At 46.2% G+C, this 13,515-nt stretch overlaps 1 protein-coding gene across 1 annotated transcript; it reads right to left on the bottom strand.

The window, feature by feature from the left end:
* Positions 1-1,330: 1,330 nt before the first annotated feature.
* LOC125554230 (alkane hydroxylase MAH1-like) lies at positions 1,331-3,139 on the bottom strand. Its single transcript, XM_048717813.1, has one exon. It carries the CDS (start codon positions 3,113-3,115, stop codon positions 1,586-1,588), a length of 1,530 nt encoding a protein of 509 aa, XP_048573770.1. The 5' UTR covers positions 3,116-3,139; the 3' UTR covers positions 1,331-1,585.
* Between the last annotated feature and the right edge of the window lie 10,376 nt (positions 3,140-13,515).

The following is a 13,515-nucleotide window of genomic DNA, read 5'->3' as shown; positions in this document are numbered from 1 at the left end:
CACACAAAATCCTTGCTACTCTTTGTAGCCCTAAAATTCTTCCTTCCTTTAACTTTAAAAATACTCATAGTGTCATGCAACGTTTCCTTCCTTGAATGTTCCGACCCACACACACAATCCTTCCTAGTAAGTTCATTCTTTTAGCCCACACGTCCCTCTTTGCAGGGTGCACCACGTCCTAAATCCATTGTTTCTTTTATCATGAGTTTAATCGCCCTCTCATCCGTTGTCATCTTCCCTTTTTCTAGGTGTCTTGTTGATATTACAGCCAACTCCCTAACCTATATAAATGGGTGGGAATCGTCTTAAAGGAGCAAGGTAGGATTATTTCACATGAAATATTGATGTTTTGCAGCCTATTGGACTGGAGATTATGTTTTTCTCATGTGGCTCGCGGCCCAGAAAAGCCTAGCAACAATTGTTAGATGCTCAAATAGGCCCAGCAATTGATTAAAAAAAGGCATGCAAGCAGCCTTTAGTACTGTTTAGAGAGGCAGGTAAGTCTGAAAGGAGAGGTCATTGTCTCGATAAGAAAAAAAATTAGAAATATGGGCTGTCTGCTTAGTTTCCTTAACACTTACGCTTAATTTCCTTTGCACGTACATCACGTCACGGTTTCTTTTCGTTTGCACATGTATATTCGTCAAACAGAAAATGGACCTTACCAAAAACAAATTATTGTACATGAAAATACTTAGAACGGGACGAAACAAAGTGGAATCAAACCAAGAATACCTATTCCCTTTAATAATAGGTATAGATATTTCCTATTTTTGGGGTACTATGGATAGCCAAAGAGACGACCTATTGTACAAGTTGGTATTATGAAAGTGCCCTTCTTAGCTCGAGCTCATATGAGCTCGGGTGAATAGTAAAATTAAAAAAAAAATCAAAACATTCTAATTTCTTTTTGGTCTTAAACCTTGACAAATATTTTTAGTGCTTGCAAAGTTCAATCACAGAAGTTCCAGGACTTCCCCGAATGTCATTCTATGATGAAATTTTGCAAGCATTGATTTTTTTTTGTCAAAGTTACCACAAAAATTTCAAAGTTTTTAGAATTTATTTTTCATTTTTCAGATTTTACTGTTTACCACGGGAGCTCAGTTAATCCACGTCTCTGTTTTTATGGTTATCTATAATTTTTAAACATCAGTACAGACACAAGCGCTTTGATGTGAAGGACTGCTATAGACTACGGGTATTTAAAGATATGTACATGCCCCACATGTCATGCAACCAAAGTTAGTGACGTAATAGTCCTTTCCACATGTACAACCATGTGTTCTTCACTAAAGTAGCACATTCCCGAGAAAGGAAGACAATGTCAGAAGTTCAGAATATATGATTTCCTGTAATTTTATTTTATTATGCTACATGTTATTCATAATCCATTTGGGGTCTGGATATGCTACATGTTATTCAGACAACTATCCAATTCCTTTCTAGGTTTCCAAACTACCCCTTATTTAGTATTAGTAGTCGTATTTAGTAGGTTTCCCATTTACGTGGACCATCTCATCAACATAAATACGTACGTACGCTTGTACTAGTAGCTACTAGTAGTAGCTGAGCTTGCATCCTCTTATCTCTTGTGGACCCTCACCTCGAGCCCGTCCTTCATGTGGAGTATGGGGGACAGCTTGGGCTTGGGCCTCGCCGCGGCGCCGGCAGCGACCTCCAACTGAAACCGCGGCACGACGGCGGCGACAACGGCCTTCATCTGCGCGTAGGCCAGGTCCTTGCCAAGGCACGTCCGGGGCCGCATATTGAACGCCACGAACTTGTGCGACGGCTCGTGCCGGAACCGCCCCTCCGCTGTCAGCCACCGCTCCGGCCGGAACTCCAGGCAGTCCTTGCCCCACACCGCCTCCATGCGTCCCATCGAGTAGAAGGGTATGATCACCACCGACGACGGCCCCACGGTCGCGCCGCTTGGGAGCGTGTCCGGCCCCGCGACCGACTTGTACTGGAACGGCAGGGGCGGGTACAGCCGGAGCGACTCCGAGAGCGCCGCGTGCAGGTAGACCAGGCGCGTCAGCTCGGCGGTCGTGCGGTGGTGGCCGGCCCCGGAGGCCGGAGGGTTCTCTAGCAGCTCGGCGAGGATCTTGGCCTCGACGTCGGGGTGGTTGGAGAGCAGCCAGAAAAACCATGAAAGGGCGGAGCTCGTCGTGTCGCGGCCGGCGAACACGAGGTTAAGCGTCGTGTCGCGCAAGAACCGGTCGAACTCGGCACCGACCTTGCCTACCTCGGCCTGACACGCCATGTACGACGTGAGCAGGTCGGTGCCGGCCTCGCAGGTGGAGTTGGCCGCGCGTTGTCGCCGGAGAGAGACCAACTCCGCGATAGACGCGTCGAGCACCCGCCGAGCCTTGGACATCTTCTGGCGGTGGCCGATATTTAGGTAGCTCTGCAGCTTTACCCACGGCACGGGCGTTACGTACCGGTAGACCAGCACCTCCTCGGTGTCGTCAATGGCCGCAGCGAAGGGGACGTGCGGGAAATCGGCGGCGAGGCAGCCGGGGTCGATGCCGAACACGAACATCGCCGTGAGGTCAAAGGTCAGGCGCATGAACACGTCCTGCAGGTCGACCGTTGTGCCCGACGTGGCGAGGCCGTCGAGGAGCGGCACGAGCCCCTCGTCGAGCTTGCCCGCGGTATTGGCGGCGACGGCAGCGCGGAACCCCGCGTCCGACAGCAACGCGTGCGCCTTGCGCCGCTGGAACGACCACGACTCGCCGTCGGCGTTGAAGATGCCGTCCCCGAGCACGCTGAACACCGTGTTATACCTTGCGCCTTTGGGGTAGTTATCGAAGTTGGCAGAGAGAACGTGCGCCACGTTCGCCGGGTCGGCCGTGACGAGGACGTCCACCGGCAAGCCCCACCGCCTCCTCATGACGTACGACATCCCGGCAGCGTGCAGGAGCTCCGTTAACCAATCGTGCATGCGCCCGGTGTTTACGCACAGCGCCGGCAATACGCCGATCACCGGCCAGCTCGTCGGCAACCCGTCCCACCGCCGGAACCTGAAGAACAAGAATAAGAAGCAAGCAAGAGATGCCATGATCTCCATGTTCCCGCCAAGGAAGCCTCGAACCCATGACACAGCATCCATTTCTTCTTTCCCTAACCGGTGAAGTGTCTCTGTGAGGGGTTTTGATATAAACGAGCTAGCCAGGCCTATTTATAGGCTCCGCGTGAGGGGTTTGGGTTGGGTGCACCCACTTATGGTGCTACCGGTGCACTAACGAATGCCGTACAACATTTTTCAAAATCTGAAAATAATTCTACCACATTGACACACCATCAATGTATGTGGTCACAAAATTTCGTATCAAAATTTGAAACATTTCCTGAGATACAAAAATGATAAAATTGACATCAATGTGATAATGGGCGAAATCTACAGCCCAACTTATGTTACGTACTATTCAGTGCTAAATTTGTCATTTTTGTTTTAGGAGCTATGTTTCGAATTTCGACTTGAAATTTTGTGACAATCTACATTCATGTTGTGTGAATGTTCTAAATTTCTTTCAATTTTGTTTGAACATTTAAAATGTGCAACGTGAGTTCGGTGCACCAGATATTTCCCCTTAGCTCAAAACCAGTGTGCTCTCTGTCCGCAATTCGACGGTTTTTAAAATTTCAACTCCTGAACCGAAGTACAACAATATCATGAACCTAACATTGATTTTCAGTTTTAAGCAATTAATGATTCCCTAAAAATTGACATGAACAAATTTAACTACTTCGATTTTCCAAGATTAAGCACTACATCTTCATGTAATGCGATGACCCTTCATAAGACGAACTAAAACAACATATTCATAAAGAAAGTGGAATAACACACACACACACACACACACACACACACACACACACACACACACACACACACACAAATTAACACACTAGACTAGGTTACACACTTGCACTGATTTTGAGCATTAACACAAATTCATGGATTGTATAAAACAAACCTCCTATTAAAAAATTCAATGCTTATCACGACCTTAACATTGTTTGAATATGATTATGTTGAATCTTGGAAGTAAGCAATAAGATGATCACAAATTGACCCCTTAAACAATATGCAATTATAATCGTAGAATCACGAGGGATGCACACGGTTAGAACTTATTGAGCTTGTTTGCAAAATAACTACAATATTAAATGCATACCATGTACACAAGAATACAATTTCCTAACTTCCTCGACAAATTTTCATATAAACTGGAATGAAACATAAAAGAATCTTCTCCAAGAATTTGAGTGTAATTTGTTGTAGGTTGATGGTTAGACACACATCGACAAGCCCGACATTGATTCCATATATAAAAGAATATCTCAACCAACAAGTTAGTCTTATGAATGTAATTTGTTGTAGGTTGATGGTTACACACACATCGACAAGCCCGGCATTGATTCCATATATAAAAGAATATCTCAACCAACAAGTTAGTCTTATGAATGTAATTTGTTGTAGGTTGATGGTTAGTACACAATACGCTCTCACATGAAGAGCAAATGATCGAAAGGGACACCCTTCCATAAAATAACATCAACAATATGCAAAATATAGTGACGGTAATAGGACACATGTTTCACAAGGTTTTTCTCAAAAAGCACAACATCATGCCGATAGGAGATACACATACATGTGCACGGTTTCCACTCTCGAAATAGGCTTTCGCCCCGCTTTATATATAAAACATCAACCACACAAAGTACACGGCCGAACGATACAAGATAGTGAGGTAACCCTCTTACGAAGCCGATCCCAGGATAATCGGAAAATGCATACCACAAGAGACTACGACACCGAAAGGCAATACAGGAAGACCTGGAAACACCGCCACACTACACTGTAGTACACCTAAGCTACTCAGGATTCCACCATCACACATGAACATCAAAATCGAAGGGATTTTTCCATTTGTTTCCCTGGTTGGTATCCACTACTCAGGATTCGCCCCTAATTTATGGTCCTACTCAGTTTTATCTCTGTTCCATCTGATGCAACTATGGTAATACCCTCCATGTTTTTTTCTTCCAGCCAAAGCCCTTTGACCATCTGGAAGACAAAATATGATGCTTTCGCCCTCTCTGTATATGTCACTTAAGTGGGGAAACCACCCATGAAAAAAAAGGAAAAAACTATCTCTCACCCCCTCTCTATCATTTACACATGGGACCCAACCAAAAAAAAACTTTTTTCTCTCCTCCCTCTTTATATCTCTCTCGCCTTTGATGAATCCATGCCACGACCCCGCAAGGGGCTCCCAGCTCGAACCTGCCCCACTGCGCTAGCTCCTCATACACTGTTGTGACCCCTGGGATCCATTGCACCGAAGTGACCAGCGTCGTCGCCCGCGCAAAAAATACAGCGCGCAAAAAATGCAGCGCGCACATAATATTTTTTTTAATTTTTGAACGCATAGATAAAATAAAAACTAGATAGATTGCATAAATAAAAAATGATACAAAGGTATTTTACATCGGTGTAACTAGATAGATAGTTCGAAAGCATAGATAAACTACGGCGCAACTAGATAGAAACTACTCTAAGTCGCTATCATCATCACCATTATCATCCTCGGCGGTGTCGTCCGAGGTGTCTAGCCAGATGTCCAGCCACCGATCATCGTTCGGCGCGAAGACCGACTGCCCACCTGCTGCAACGATGTCGGACTGCGCATTCGCCAACGCCTTCCGCTGACGCCTTTCCAACCGCGTCTCGCGGCGCCTTCGCGTGTCGCCCAGTAGGCCTGCTCGTAGGTGACGTCCTCCGGGTGGCGCTGGCGCCACTCCGCCATGACCCGCTCGTCCTCCTGGGCGACGAGGAGGCGGCGTTGCCGCTCGGCGTGCTCCGCACGGTCTTCCGCCGTGTTCAGACGAGGCAGAGGGGCGAGGTTGAGCGCTTGCTGGAGCGTGTACACATCTTGAAAGTTCATCTGGCCGCGCGGCCGGCCTAGGCGCCACGCGGCCGCGTCGTACGCGCGGGCGGCCTCGCGCGCCGTCCTGTACGTGCCGAGGCCGAGCCGGAGTTCGCCGGAGCGTATCTCCGCGGTGTAGCAGCCGTTGGGGCGCAGGCGGACGCCGCGGTAGCCGGACGCTCCTCGGCGGCGCGGCGGCATGGCGGCGCGGCGGTGGCGGGGCGCTGGAGCGGCGCGTGGCAGAGAGGGAGAGGAAGAGGGGAAGAGGAAGTGTGGAGAAGCGCGTGGCGAAGCGGCGCGCCAAATCTTGCGCGCGAGCTGGCGGCTTTTCGCGCGCGCACAAACGTTTCCGGCGCGCGCTTGTTTCCCGCGACCGCTGGAGCGCGGCAAACCGCCCCGCGCGCGCTAAAAGCTGGGTTTACCGCGCGCGCGCGTCGTTTGGGGCGTCTGTTGGAGATGCTCCGGCGCGCGCTTGTTTCCCGCGGCCGCTGGAGCGCGGCAAACCGCCCCCGCGCGCTAAAAGCTAGGTTTACCGCACGCGCGCGCGTCTTTTGGGGCGTATGTTGGAGATGCTCTAGCAAGCGCCGGAACAGTTTGCGCGCGCGCGAAAAGGCGCCAGCTCGCGCACAAGATTTGGCTCGCCGCTTCGCCATGCACTTCTCCACACTTCCTCTTCCCCTCTTCCTCTCCCTCTCTGCCACGCGCCGCTCCAGCGCCCCGCCACCGCCGCGCCGCCGAGGAGCGTCTGACTACCGCGGCGTCCGCCTGCGCCCCAACGGCTGCTACACCGCGGAGATATGCTCCGGCGAACTCCGGCTCGGCCTCAGCACGTACAGGACGGCGCGCGAGGCCGCCCGCGCGTACGACGCGGCGGCGTGGCGCCTAGGCCGGCCGCGCGGCCAGATGAACTTTAAAGATGTGTACACGCTCCAGCAAGCGCTCAACCTCGCCCCTCTGCCTCGTCTGAACACGGAGGAAGACCGTGCGGAGCACGCCGAGCGGCAACGCCGCCTCCTCGTCGCCCAGGAGGACGAGCGGGTCATGGCGGAGTGGCGCCAGCGCCACCCGGAGGACGTCGCCTACGAGCAGGCCTACTGCGCAAGGCGCCGCGAGACGCGGTTGGAAAGGCGTCAGCGGAAGGCGTTGGCGAATGCGCAGTCCGACATCGTTGCAGCAGGTGGGCAGTCGTTCTTCCCGCCGAACGATGATTGGTGGCTGGACATCTGGCTAGACACCTCGGACGACACCGCCGAGGATGATAATGGTGATGATGATGGCGACTTAGAGTAGTTTCTATCTAGTTGCGCCGTAGTTTATCTATGCTTTCGAACTATCTATCTAGTTGCACCGATGTAAAATACCTTTGTATTGTTTTTTATTTATGCAATCTATCTAGTTTTTACTTTATCTATGCGTTCGAAAATTAAAAAAAAATGTTGTGTGCGCTGCTGGAGCGGCGCGCGCGCGCTGCATTTTAGCACGGCTGCTGTTGCGGGCGCAGCGTGCCGCACCAAACCAGGTGATAGGCGCGCTAAAGCTGTTTTTTGCGCGCGCCGCGTTGGACGCCTGTTGAAGATGCTCTAAGTGTCATGATCCCGCCTACCTGAGATCTATGGTGATGGAGGTGCCCTATCCATCCACATGTCGATTATTCCCATCAATTAGCGACTCCTGCCATCAGAGGTCCCCCCCCCCCCCCGCGCGCCACCTCCCTGCCGCCACCACCGAGTTACCAATTTGGGATGCCTTAGAATTGCTCTAGTGTCAAGTACCAGGCTTAGTGCCACTTTGATATTGCCATGTGGATCAACCAGAGGAAGCCCTGGAATAGTGCTAGCGTTGGCTTATTTGATACGACATTAGTAGGGGCATAGTGGCGGCGTTCGAAAGCAGGGTAGCGTCAGAAGTATAGGGGATCAACAATTTGTACCAGACGTAATATAGTGTCGTCGTGGAATAGTATGGAACGCCAGTACTATTATATTTAGTTGTGGTGTGCTGTTAGTTCTGACGCCAATATTGTTATTTTGTCAATGCGAACATTCTTATTTTTTTGGTATATTCTTTTTTGGTATATTATAGTTTACTTTTATTAAATTTCTATTATTTTAAATAGAAATAATGACATTTTTTAAATATGTACTTTGAGACTTTAAATTACTTTTTAGTTTTAGACTTGAAATATATAGTTTCAAGCCTTCAATTATGTTTGACACTTCAAAAAAATTTCCTTTTTGGTTTTTTATGTACCGGTGATCTTTTTTTATAGTATACTCCCTCCGTTCCTAAATATTTATCTTTTTGGATATTTCAAATGGACTACCATATATGGATGTATATAGACATATTTTAGAGTGTAGATTCACTCATTTTGCTCCGTATGTAGTCAGTTGTTGAAATCTCTAGAAACACAAATATTTAGAAACGGAGGGAGTATTATAGTTTACTTTTATTAATTTTCTATTATTTTAAAATGGAAATAATGACATTTTCTAAAATATGTACTTTGAGACTTTAAATTTACTTTTTTTCCTTTTTAGTTTAAGACTTGAAATATATAGTTTTGAGCCTTCAAATATGTGGGTTGACACTTCCAATTTTCTTTCTTTTTAGTTTTTTATGTTTTGATATTTTTATAGTATATTATTGTTTAATTTATTAAATTTTATTATTTTTAAATGGAAATAATGCCATTTCTTAGGTGGTGACCTTTTTTTCTTATTGGGCTAGTCCAAATAGGATTAGGATGCCGTGGGGGTCAAACCCAACGGGGGCAATGGCCCCCTCGACCCACTCCCTCTCTTTGCCCTGTGCTGCTCTGTTTTGTTCCCCTTTCTCCTCCTCTATCTCACCGCTCGTCGCCGCCGCTTTGATTCTGGCGATTGCCGTCGTTCTCCGGTCCTGAGGTACACATCTAAGCCTCCCACTCTCATCTGTCCATTTGGATTTTTTAATTAGAGGTGTGTTTCACATTCCCTATGCTAGGGTTTCGGTGATGGCGGCAGGCGATGGCGACGGCAGTAGGCGACCCTCAGCTCCAACCCAGGGGAGAATATCATCCCTCCCTCTTTTGCTGTAGGTCACTGCCACTATCAATTTTTTTATTTGCATCACTGGGGTTCATCACTGCTAGGCAATGACAATTTGTTGTAGTTTTCTAGAATTAAGGTACATATATTTTTCAATCTTCGATTTAATTCAAATAGTTGAGTGTCCAATGTGGCAATATGTGGCAAATATAGTGTCTAAAAGAAAATTTCCAATCGAAAGTAATGCTCCAAGTTAGGTGTTGCAAAATAGTTGAGTGTCCAAAGAAAACTTCCACTCAAAAGTAATGCTCCAAGTTAGGTGTGGCAAAATAGTGTGACAAATATAGTCACAATCCAAACAAGGCCTTAGGGGTTGTTTGGTTCCAAGCCACAACTTGCCACACTTTGTCACGACTCAACTTAGGCAATTTTGACCAAGTTGGGTGTGTTTTTGGTTCTTGCCCACATGTTATAGATACAAACCGGCATATGTATACTACACTTCATCCATATAATTGTGTGAAGATATCGATAGTGCTATATTGTTGTTGTCCAAAGCTAGTTATGCACATGCTATGATATATAGTTGTTGTTTTACCCTAGATGAAATCTGGCAAGTCTGAAACTGGTAGAATTAAAACTTGCCATGTAGCATACTCCATCCACATGCTATGATATATTATTGTTGTTTTACCCTTGATGAATATAACAGTTTGCTAATGTAGCATACTCCATGATTGTAACATCTCAATTTACAATTTGGATGTTAATCATTAGGTCATCATATGCATCCATGATTCTTGCATTTTGAATTGGTTTTATTTGGACATTTTGATCCTAGATACCTTAAGCAACCCAAGGACCGTATGAGAGAGTTGGAGGTTTTCATAAAATTCCATTTTTTGAATTTCCAAAATTGGTAAACAGGATCAAAGTGATTTTTATTGAAATTATTTTTCTAATTATTTCATAATAAAGAGAATAATGAGAGAAGATAATATGACTTCTTCAAAACAGAGGAAATAATGGAAATTTAATTTTAAATAAAAATATTTATTTATTTGAGATTTTATTCAGTTAAATTAGGAATTACATTTTTGAAAATTGCATTTTAGCCCAGAAAAATTTCACGTGGTCCTAAATATTAGTAGAGGTCCGTGAAAATTATTCTGGGGATTTGAGGATTTTTATTTTTTCATTTTGAATTTTTTTTCCGTTTCGGCGAAATTAATTTTTAAACAAAAAAACCTTCGACCAACTGGGCCGAAGCCCAGCCGGCCCGCAGCCGCCGCCGCCTTCCCACGCGAGGGAGTCCCGCTCGCCGCCGCCGACCGAGTCCGGGCCGGACTCCTCTCCGCCGCACTTGCCACCTCCCGAAGCCGCCTCGCCCGCCCTCTAAAATACCCAGCCGCCACCACCCCCTCTCTCCCCAACCCAACCCGCCCCGCCGCCCCGCCACCTGAGCCGCGCCGCTGCCACAGCCTGCCTTGTGCCACGCCGCCTCCTCTCGCCGCTTGACGCAGCCGTCGCCACCTCGCCCCGCTCGCCGTAGCAACGCCGCTGCCGCCAGTTTCTCTCACCCGAACCGGTAAAAACCGCAAAAGACCCGGCCGGTTTTTTTATTAGAGTTCGGTTTATTCTTTTAGATCGGTTTTATTTTTTTGGATTTGTTAGTTAACGAACGTTCACCCGATTAGTTCTTTTAACGAACGAATTCGTTCGTTAGTTTCGGTTAGCGAACGTTCATCCGATAGATTTTTCTTTTTAGTTTTAATTTCAGTCAGGGACCTATCTGTGAATAGTTTACTTACAGATTAGCCCCGATCTTTAAACCTTCACTACTTTTTGCTCGTTTATCCAAATCCAGTGAAACCAACGCCAAAATCTTCGTATTGTTCCCCTCTGTCCAGACAATCAACTTGAACATGATTTTGAAAATTTTAAATTTGGTTTCAAGAATATTTGAATTTGAACTTCTTCTGATCGTAGTTTGAGTTTCGTAACTCCGATTCGATTGATTCTTTTTGCAAATCGAAGCTCTTCACTTAAAATTTCAGTTTAGATCTTTTCTTTTGGATTTACCTTTGCATCTTATGCTTGGGTTCTTATGTATGCTATTGTTTGTTCACGATAGAGTTTCCGGAGTGCGAGACTTGCTACTATGAATCTCTAGGGATTTACGATCGTCAGCAAGGCAAGTAACACTTTGATCATATCCCTTTATTACCCTGTTCTTATGCATTAGTTTCAACCCTCAAAGATTGCATGAGTAGGACTTGATAACATGTGTGTATTGGGAAGTAGTTGATGAGGTAGGAACCTATTGCCTTACATTCAAACCTTGGGTGTTACTGCGTTATGATTACATTACTTTGCTATGCTCGTAGACGTGGATTGGTATGTGAGATTCATGAAAGATGTGGGAGTTATTTATATCTAAGGGAAATTTTAAGGTGGCTACTTTAATTCACATTTGGGTGGATTGGTTGTGGGCACCTTGGGAATCTAGTGTTGTCCAAGGAGATCCCTGGGTACCCGTGTGATCATCCTATGGAATGCCACCCAGGCTCAAAGGGATCATAAGATTATTCATGCTAGAAACTTCCGTGTGCAGCCACAAGCCATTATGGGCTATGGCATAGTTGAGTAAGTTGTGGGAATCCTTTCCATGATGGGCTAGCAGATGTAGGGGAATTGTAGGTGTAGTGGCCTATCTATCGGTTAAGGTGACCTCTTCGGAAAGACTCTGTCTCGATCATCCATTTCTCAAACATCATGTAGTGCGAGAAATACAACGGAGGAGATCGAGTCTTGTGGGGAAAAATGTGCAAACCTCTGCAGAGTGTATAAACTAATCATGGTTAGCCGTGTCCCCATTTATGGACATCTTGAGTATCTGGTATTTGAATTATTATGTTGATCTCATCACTCTACTTAATGAATTTGTTGGGTTATTGACTGTTAATTTTGGGATTGAGTTGAGGGTACCTTCTCAATAATTTCATCAAACTTTGTAGTTAAATAAAATATATTCCTTTGTTGTAGGGAAAAACTAGCTTTATGCAAATGATAACCGTAGAGCCTCCACCAGCCAAATATGCATGTAGTGATAGATGTTATTTGTTCATTGCTCTATGATGTTATCTTGCCAGCATATTCCATGTGCTGACCTACACGGCTGCAACGTATCATGTTGCAGAATTTTCAGACGAAGAGTAAGGTGTGATAGGTCGTTGTCATGCACTAAGTTTTGCCGTGGAGTTGGATGAACTCATTTATCTTCGAAGCTTCCGCAGTTATCTTAGTTAGATGGCCTTTAGCCATATTGTTGTAATAAGTACTCTTTTTGAGACACTCGTGTAATAAGTGTGTGATTGAACTCTGCAATAAATCCTTGAGTACTGTGTGTGTTAGCAATACTGATCCAGGGATGACCCTAAAGCACAGAAACTACGGTCCATTGGGATCGGGTCGCTACAAGATGGTATCAGAGCACACGTTGACTGTAGGACGCGACTACTAGGAAAAGCCACATGATACTCTTCTCTACTCATTTCTAACTCTTCTCCATTTCTATTCTATAGATGGCGGACCCAAGGAACAAGTTCACTCAACCGGATGACGACACCCCTTTCAGACGACACTTGAAGGAAGTCACTAGGTACCTGAACATCGGCATACCAAGCTTCACCGGGACCTACACCACCACTTTACCAGAAGAGGAGCGCTGGACGATCGAAGTTCGTGTTCCAGGAAGGACGTTCGCGCCAGTTACGGAGCCCATTGAGTTTTCCTTTGATGCACCAACCTGGAGTTTAGGAAAGAGCATGGCCGCCCACATCGCCATTCGATGCATAGGCGAAGTGTACAACAAGGATCTTAAAGACACCATCTACCAGATATGTGGACGGAGAGATGAGCAATGGGAGATGATTCACACCAGGAAGGATAGATCCATTGCAGCCTACATACAAGAGTTGAACCAGCACATTCGACGCTACGAGAACCAGGTGTGCGCCAACATGATAGACACGAAGAAGGTGATGACCCGGAACATGGAGCTAGAAGAAGAACTCAAGTCTACACGCGATGGATATAAAGAGGAAATTACAGTACTACTAGAGAAGAATGAAGACCTAAAGAAGAAGCTAGGAATATTCATGGGGGATCCTGAACCAAGAGTGGACATTCGTTCTGAGGATTACATCATCATAGACGACACAGACTCTGACCCCAACGGCGATGATGATTATGAAGATGAAGCTGGAGCAGATATCATGGAGTCTTCCACCGATCACAATTTCTAGTCGACCACCATATTACCATTAGTATTCTCCCATGTATATAATAATAGTCCACGAGATTTTGTAACAGTGGCTTTGATCGATTGTATGCTTCTTGTTTGAATTGAGTGGTGTGAAATGAATGTGTTTGTCTCATGTGCATATGGGTAGTGATTTATCTTTAGACCTCACTCTATTCTGTTCTCACCCCTCTAAACCTATCAGATGCCTTCGAGACATGACCTCGCATTCGTGTTCCCACCG

This window comes from Triticum urartu, chromosome 4 (assembly GCF_003073215.2).
Source record: "Triticum urartu cultivar G1812 chromosome 4, Tu2.1, whole genome shotgun sequence".
In the NCBI taxonomy this organism is placed as follows: Eukaryota; Viridiplantae; Streptophyta; class Magnoliopsida; order Poales; family Poaceae; genus Triticum; species Triticum urartu.
This window is presented reverse-complemented; position numbering and strand designations above follow the sequence as displayed.

Coding starts and splice junctions, on each gene's coding strand:
- LOC125554230 (XM_048717813.1), bottom strand. CDS start 3,115: ATGGATGCTGTGTCATGGGTTCGAGGCTTCCTTGGCGGGAACATGGAG.